This window comes from Onthophagus taurus, unplaced genomic scaffold (assembly GCF_036711975.1).
Source record: "Onthophagus taurus isolate NC unplaced genomic scaffold, IU_Otau_3.0 ScKx7SY_12, whole genome shotgun sequence".
Lineage (NCBI taxonomy): Eukaryota > Metazoa > Arthropoda > Insecta > Coleoptera > Scarabaeidae > Onthophagus > Onthophagus taurus.
This window is the reverse complement of record NW_027248937.1, coordinates 106,062-115,099: the sequence shown is the minus strand read 5'-3', so window position 1 is coordinate 115,099 and position 9,038 is coordinate 106,062. Positions and strand designations below refer to the sequence as shown.

The 9,038-nt window shown below is 36.6% G+C and overlaps 1 protein-coding gene across 1 annotated transcript; it reads right to left on the bottom strand.

Annotated features, from left to right (window-relative positions):
• Nucleotides 1-3,649: 3,649 nt before the first annotated feature.
• LOC111421292 (uncharacterized) lies at nucleotides 3,650-4,805 on the bottom strand. Its single transcript, XM_071200736.1, has 2 exons — nucleotides 4,701-4,805; nucleotides 3,650-4,635 (listed from the first exon to the last, which is right to left on the bottom strand). Coding segments are annotated over exons 1-2 (900 nt in total). The 5' UTR covers nucleotides 4,702-4,805; the 3' UTR covers nucleotides 3,650-3,736.
• Nucleotides 4,806-9,038: the final 4,233 nt, after the last annotated feature.

The window sequence follows — 9,038 nt, the reverse complement described above, 5'->3', positions numbered from 1 at the left end:
GCTGAAATCTTGAATACATATCATACAAAATCGCATAGTGATTGTTATCAAAATCCACATTCAAATTATCGTACGGAAAACGTTCTCCATTCAAGAAAACGGTTACGTTCGTTAAGTTTATATTATCAAATAATGCCATGTTTCCTTTAAATATACCCTTTCGATTTGTTTGAAATCCGATGATTATAAATCTAGGCGTTTCCAATTGTGGAGCAGTTTTGACGGCCCAAGATTGCTTCGTAGTTTGAGGTAATTGAGGGTACTCGTGTATTTCCCACGATCGAAAAGGAACGTGAATGTCTACGTTTCTTTCTGATAGTTTTGTTAATGCCAACTGTTCGCGTAATCCCACCGCCACGTGAGGAACTCTCCATATAATTTTATTAATGATCAATTTCAATTTTTCGTCGTTCGGAGCGGCTGCTGGTTGAAAGATGACGTCCGTATCATCGTGTCCGCGAATTAGCACAAGTTCCTGTCGAACGTTCATCATGATCTTTCTGAAATCTTCTGCGAATCCTAGCAACGTTTTTAGCGGAACGCTAAGACCGAAATTTCCATTTTTATCTAAAGCCTTTGAAACACCCGCTATATCATCTTTCCAAGGTTTTATGTGCCAACCGGCGTTCTCTAATTTCACCACCTCGTTCTGCGTAGATGAGAAATAACCCTTCATGCATGAGCTTATACCGACGTTCCGCACACCATCAACATGTACTCCGTTAATAAGATATCGAATATCGCTAAACATAAATGCAACGGGATTGTTAACCAATTGCCCCGTTGCGCTGGCATCTTTTGTTATACTTCCGTCCGCGGCTAACTTACGAACGCTACCCTCGACGTATAGATAACTCTCGCTCGGTAAAGTATAATTATCTATTTCCGGAATTGAAATTCTAATTTCGTCATTGTTATCGAACGTGGTCGATCCAAACGGTTGATGCGAATGGAATTCATAACTTACGATAGAGTGATCTGTTTTTATCTTATCCGTTACTTTTAAAATGTCCATTACTTTAACACTTCGTATCCTAACTGAACTAAATACCTTCGATTGACTGGTGATAATCGATGAATGGATCGTCTTCTACTGCCGCTACGTTGACTGATGACGCGCGCTTTATAGTTTTCTCCATTAAACAATTTTCTCGCTCTGTCTCTTCTTGACCACCGCATTCTTTTGTTTTGATATAACACTGTCATAACGTTAGTCAAATTTAAATAATTCAATTTATCGATCTCAGGTGAACTCTCACTGTTATTTCTTCTTCTCTGAAGTCTACCAAGTTTCCGTCCTGATCAAGTATACGTACTGTTAAGCTACTAATCACGTTCGTTAAAACCGGTAAATAAATAGGTAGTTGTGGTGATTCGATTATTTTAAAACCTGCCGGAACGTTTGGGAAAAAATGATATAAAACGTGCACGGGAACTCCGTTATTATACGATCCCGTCACTAAATTACAATAAATTTGTAAGGCGTTCGTTTTATTTATGTTTACTACGAAATCGGATTCCACTTCCGTATCTCTAGGTAATATTTGAGGCTTGAAGCCAAGTAACGGCCCTATAGAATTATCGCATGCAAAATTAATTCGACGGGTACTTTTTATTAAAGAATGTTGTGTGTTATTATTCCCCTTAATCCTTATTACGACACTTTTAGCGTGTCTTTTGTCTAGCTGTTCATTCACGAACTCGGTAATATCATCAATATCGTACGTTCCAACAGGTACTATTATATTGTTTTTAAAATGTCCTGTCTTATCTTCGTATTGGATTACGTTGTTGTTTTTATTAACGTTTGCTAAACTATTAAACGTTTCGAAATTCAAAAGAGCCAACTCGTAACTACCAAATTCGTTCAAATAGATCGGAGGATTAAAATTACAAGTCAATTCAGATGACTTTCCAGTCAACGTAAATGTATATGTCGTGTGTATTGCTTCTTTCTCCATTACTTCTGAACGTCTAAACGTCTCTAGACTCTAATAGGTTCTTTTATTACTTAGAAACTTCAGACACAACTGTCCGCAATTTTGATCTATTTCTCTTTGATATCGACAGTAATTATACTTTACTTGACCACCCCTACCGTCTGACAGCAAATATTGTTCAATTTCTAATGGCGGTCTTAAATCACCGTAACTGTCAAAATAGTATATGTCCTTGTCGTCTTTCTTATAGGCGACCCAATGAGTCCCTCGTCCTTTCAAGTTATCCAAGTTAACAATACCTCTTTCCTTCTTTTTAATCTTACTCGGGAGATTGTCTCTCATAAATATACCCCGAAAATGTGGAATTTTTAGTACTTTCGCAAACTTTTCCAACTCGACGTTAGTTAACGCACGACGAGGTATTCGAACTAGTTTTTTGAACTAGTGGTTATACCGCAACCTTTCTTATAGGGCTTATTGAAGTAACCTGTGCCGCCAACATTATTCCCCTTTCCTTCAATAAACAAACCGCAACCTTTCTTATATGGTTTTATATAAAATCCGCTACCTACGGCCTTTGCTTCCATAGCCTTGTTATGTCTTCGTTCTTCATCTAATTGCTCTCTAGCTGTTTTCGCGTTGTTTATAGTTCTTGCAATAGCGGCAGCACCACCGCCGATACTACCTAGAGCACCTAAAGCTGCGAACAGGGGAATTAAAGGTAAAAATCCTCCCGTTTTCGGAATTCGAATAACTCGACCTCTAGGTTCGGAAATTCTTTTTCTTATCTTTTTCAAAGCTCCGTACGCCGCTTTAACGTTTGTCAACAAATTCTTAGCACCTGATCTCGATATTGCGTTGCGAGCGAATCGAAGTGCATCTACAAAAGATATAGCTCCACCACGCTTTACACGCGTTCGGACTTTTTTTAAAGGTCGTCGACCCGTACGATTTCTTTTTCTACCTACGCCCATACCGACCGCTACTTTTGTTTTCATTAAGGCGGCAACTGCGGACGATGCCACTTTTTCTCCAAGAGTAGACTCTTTATTTCGTATTCGTTCTTTCGCTGCTTTATATAATGCTCTGTCTGCGTCGTGTCTAAATTTTAAATTTGAACTGACCGTATATGCTATATCGTGTTTCTTACACGCTTCGTCTAATGGATTCACGCCTCGATCTCCTCTCGATAATCTCTTTTCCAACTTGGTACCCGGTCCACAAAAATTATATCCTGGCAAATGAAGTTCTATCGGAAGTTTATCTATCAACTTGTTAAAAAATCCTCGACCAATTCGTTTGCCTGTCAAACGATAACTGTTACGATTAGGTTCTAACAAATTCATTTTATAATTTCACTCCTTCTTCCTTTTCTTCACAGTTAAAAACTAGAAATGAAGCTCTGCTGTTGTGCTTTAAGCTTTTATTCCTTTTAAATATTTTACAAAAACAGTTTTGCTCTTAATTTATACTTAAATCTATTAATATTATTATTATTCAGCTACACTTAAATCTACTAATATCCTAAAAATTAATTGTTACTCAGTTAAAAACATTTCGATTACTCTACAATGCTAAAACGTTCTTGATATATATTTAATCTATAATCTACATCTAAATATTTTTCTAATAACTTATTTACGTTTCTTATCCTAGTCTTAAATCTAATTCCGTCCAACATCTTTTCTTCCCAGTCACTTATCCTTGATTGTCTGTAAGCAAACGTCCAAGTGTGCATTCGGTACACTCTATTTTTCGATTCGCAAAACGTCACTTTTTTTTCCATTTTATTCACTTCACATCTTCATTAATGCGTGCAAATCTAAATCCAGTAATACCTTATCCATACCGTATACGAGCAGTTCTTTAGTTACGCACAAATGTTCACTTGGTGCACCGTTTGAAGCAACCAATATATTCGATTTTATATCACCTTGCATTGTTGATACCACATCGATCACGCTATCGTAATAATTTTTATATTCCATACACTTTAATACTTCTACCCTACTCGAAACTAAATCGCTAAGTTTCCACAATTCGTGTAACGAGTCGTAAGCCAGGTAAAATATTTCTGACCCCCTTTCCATTTTCAACACTTTTCGTACATTTTCTATCCATTGGCTGCTGCAGGTCACGCCGCTTACAACGAAATGTGGTGGTGTCGATAAATCACCAACAAAACTATTCATAATCAATTGTCTGCTATTAATCACATTTTTCCATTCGTCTTCGGTAAAAGTTATGCATTGTCCTTTTCCCATTAATCTTATAACCGGATCAAAATGTAGATTGGCAGACATGCCAACCGATATCCATTTCGTTCGACTTTTATTTAAATAATATGTACTCTCGGAGAATAATGGCGCTTGATTACCTTTTTGGAGATTATTTTTCACTGCCTCATTTAATACTACGTTACTTGTGAAAGGTAACTTTCCACAATTTTCTACATAATGTTGTTGATTGCTAGGAAATACGTACTCCGCTAAGTCGGAAGCCAACAAATTAATTCCATCGAATACCACATCCTTTTTTCTTTGATTATCACTTCCTACCGACACATTTGTTGCAGTTGTCTCATTACAATTACCCTCCATTTTGATGTTTCGGGCAGGTTTTTTATTTTCACCCTTTTCAAATGAATTTACAGCAGCTCTCTTAGTTGGACATTTGGGGTTCGGTCTGGTTGCCACTAAACATCAATATTATTGTTTACATTAGTACATTATCTACTTGTATTACATTTGAATTACTTACTCGTTACGTTAAAAATCCTCTGTACTAAATGCACCAAAAATCTACACGATATTTTTAATATGTACTAAATACACAAAAACCTTACTCTGAAGCACAACACTCTGCGGTACAACTTCGACCAACGTTTGTATTTATAGCAATACATAAGGTTGCTGGTGGGGGGAGTAATATTTCACATCATTACCGAATATATCTATTATACATGTTCTAACACGTCATTATATCGTGAGACGTCAGACAAAACGCATGACAAATTTATTAAGAAGCTCTTAAAAAATATCTCGCAGGTGGATCATGACTCATCTACTAACAAGTTAGTTGACCTCCTCCTCAAACCTGTCCTCCCAAAAAATTTGCCGATTCAAGAACCTCCTCGCATATTCTTAAATACCCGTACACCTTTACATAATAAAATAAAAAATATCTCGCAGGTAAGTTATGACTCACTTATTTGTATACCTACATATCTCAAAACCGTATACCTTTGTGTATAATAATAAATTAAGAGATATATCGAAAACATTAACAGTTCATTGAGAAGCGTCGAAGGATAAACATAGTAATTGTTTTCATCTAGGTAAACAGGTTACATATAAAGATAAATTTTTAATAACATAACCTAAATAAAGATACATTTTTAATAAAGATAAATTTTTAATAAAGATAAATTTTTAATAATTTCGTCAAAATAACATGACCTTCTCAAGTTAATTGACCTCCTCCTCTCTTCATCGAATCTCCTCCGACCCTCAAAAGAATCGCCGATTCAAGAACCTCCTCTCCTCATCGAACCTCCTCTGACCCCCAAAAAATTTGCCGATTCAAGAACCTCCTCCTAGAACGCAGGTTCGAGGAGGAGGTTCTTGAATCGGCGAATCTATACTACTGGCACATTTTGTTTTTTATCTCCAACATGCTCCAACATGTCATTTGGCGCCTGAATATCACAAATATGGTCAACAGAATTATCGGAACCAAAAGTGATAGAAAGTTCAAACATGTCTCAGAACGGCGTATAACGTCATAATATCACGTTTTGGGCACATTTTGTTTTTTATCTCCAACATGCTCAAAGATGTCATTTGGCGTCTGAATATCACAAATATGGTCAACAGAATTATCGGAACCAAAAGTGACAGAAAGTTCAAACATGTCTCAGAACGGCGTATAACGTCATAATATAACGTTTTGGGCACATTTTGTTTTTTATCTCCAACATGCTCAAAGATGTCATTTGGCGTCTGAATATCACAAATATGGTCAACTGAATTATCGGAACCAAAAGTGATAGAAAGTTCAAACATGTCCCAGAACGGCGTATAACGTCATAATATCACGTTTTGGGCACATTTTGTTTTTTATCTCCAACATGCTCAAAGATGTCATTTGGCGTCTGAATATCACAAATATGGTCAACAGAATTATCGGAACCAAAAGTGATAGAAAGTTCAAACATGTCTCAGAACGACGTATAACGTCATAATATCACGTTTTGGGCACATTTTGTTTCTTATCTCCAACATGCTCAAAGATGTCATTTGGCGCCTGAATATCACAAATATGGTCAACAGAATTATCGGAACCAAGAGTGATAGAAAGTTCCAACATCTCTCAGAACGGCGTATAACGTCATAATATCACGTTTTGGGCACATTTTGTTTTTTATCTCCAACATGCTCAAAGATGTCATTTGGCGTCTGAATATCACAAATATGGTCAACTGAATTATCGGAACCAAAAGTGATAGAAAGTTCAAACATGTCTCAGAACGGCGTATAACGTCATAATATCACGTTTTGGGCACATTTTGTTTTTTATCTCCAACATGCTCAAAGATGTCATTTGGCGTCTGAATATCACAAATATGGTCAACAGAATTATCGGAACCAAAAGTGATAGAAAGTTCAAACATGTCTCAGAACGGCGTATAACGTCATAATATAACGTTTTGGGCACATTTTGTTTTTTATCTCCAACATGCTCAAAGATGTCATTTGGCGTCTGAATATCACAAATATGGTCAACAGAATTATCGGAACCAAGAGTGATAGAAAGTTCCAACATCTCTCAGAACGGCGTATAACGTCATAATATCACGTTTTGGGCACATTTTGTTTTTTATCTCCAACATGCTCAAAGATGTCATTTGGCGTCTGAATATCACAAATATGGTCAACTGAATTATCGGAACCAAAAGTGATAGAAAGTTCAAACATGTCCCAGAACGGCGTATAACGTCATAATATCACGTTTTGGGCACATTTTGTTTTTTATCTCCAACATGCTCAAAGATGTCATTTGGCGTCTGAATATCACAAATATGGTCAACAGAATTATCGGAACCAAAAGTGATAGAAAGTTCAAACATGTCTCAGAACGACGTATAACGTCATAATATCACGTTTTGGGCACATTTTGTTTTTTATCTCCAACATGCTCAAAGATGTCATTTGGCGCCTGAATATCACAAATATGGTCAACAGAATTATCGGAACCAAGAGTGATAGAAAGTTCCAACATCTCTCAGAACGGCGTATAACGTCATAATATCACGTTTTGGGCACATTTTGTTTTTTATCTCCAACATGCTCAAAGATGTCATTTGGCGTCTGAATATCACAAATATGGTCAACTGAATTATCGGAACCAAAAGTGATAGAAAGTTCAAACATGTCTCAGAACGGCGTATAACGTCATAATATCACGTTTTGGGCACATTTTGTTTTTTATCTCCAACATGCTCAAAGATGTCATTTGGCGTCTGAATATCACAAATATGGTCAACAGAATTATCGGAACCAAAAGTGATAGAAAGTTCAAACATGTCTCAGAACGGCGTATAACGTCATAATATAACGTTTTGGGCACATTTTGTTTTTTATCTCCAACATGCTCAAAGATGTCATTTGGCGTCTGAATATCACAAATATGGTCAACAGAATTATCGGAACCAAAAGTGATGGAAAGTTCAAACATGTCTCAGAACGGCGTATAACGTCATAATATAACGTTTTGGGCACATTTTGTTTTTTATCTCCAACATGCTCAAAGATGTCATTTGGCGTCTGAATAACACTAATACGGTCAACAGAATTATCGGAACCAAAAGTGATAGAAAGTTCAAACATGTCTCAGAACGGCGTATAACGTCATAATATCACGTTTTGGGCACATTTTGTTTTTTATCTCCAACATGCTCAAAGATGTCATTTGGCGTCTGAATATCACAAATATGGTCAACAGAATTATCGGAACCAAAAGTGATAGAAAGTTCAAACATGTCTCAGAACGGCGTATAACGTCATAATATCACGTTTTGGGCACATTTTGTTTTTTATCTCCAACATGCTCCAAGATGTCATTTGGCGCCTGAATATCACAAATATGGTCAACAGAATTATCGGAACCAAAAGCGACAGAAAGTTCAAACATGTCTCAGAACGGCGTATAACGTCATAATATCACGTTTTGGGCACATTTTGTTTTTTATCTCCAACATGCTCAAAGATGTCATTTGGCGTCTGAATATCACAAATATGGTCAACAGAATTATCGGAACCAAAAGTGATAGAAAGTTCAAACATGTCTCAGAACGGCGTATAACGTCATAATATAACGTTTTGGGCACATTTTGTTTTTTATCTCCAACATGCTCAAAGATGTCATTTGGCGTCTGAATATCACAAATATGGTCAACAGAATTATCGGAACCAAGAGTGATAGAAAGTTCCAACATCTCTCAGAACGGCGTATAACGTCATAATATCACGTTTTGGGCACATTTTGTTTTTTATCTCCAACATGCTCAAAGATGTCATTTGGCGTCTGAATATCACAAATATGGTCAACTGAATTATCGGAACCAAAAGTGATAGAAAGTTCAAACATGTCCCAGAACGGCGTATAACGTCATAATATCACGTTTTGGGCACATTTTGTTTTTTATCTCCAACATGCTCAAAGATGTCATTTGGCGTCTGAATATCACAAATATGGTCAACAGAATTATCGGAACCAAAAGTGATAGAAAGTTCAAACATGTCTCAGAACGACGTATAACGTCATAATATCACGTTTTGGGCACATTTTGTTTTTTATCTCCAACATGCTCAAAGATGTCATTTGGCGCCTGAATATCACAAATATGGTCAACAGAATTATCGGAACCAAGAGTGATAGAAAGTTCCAACATCTCTCAGAACGGCGTATAACGTCATAATATCACGTTTTGGGCACATTTTGTTTTTTATCTCCAACATGCTCAAAGATGTCATTTGGCGTCTGAATATCACAAATATGGTCAACTGAATTATCGGAACCAAAAGTGATAGAAAGTTC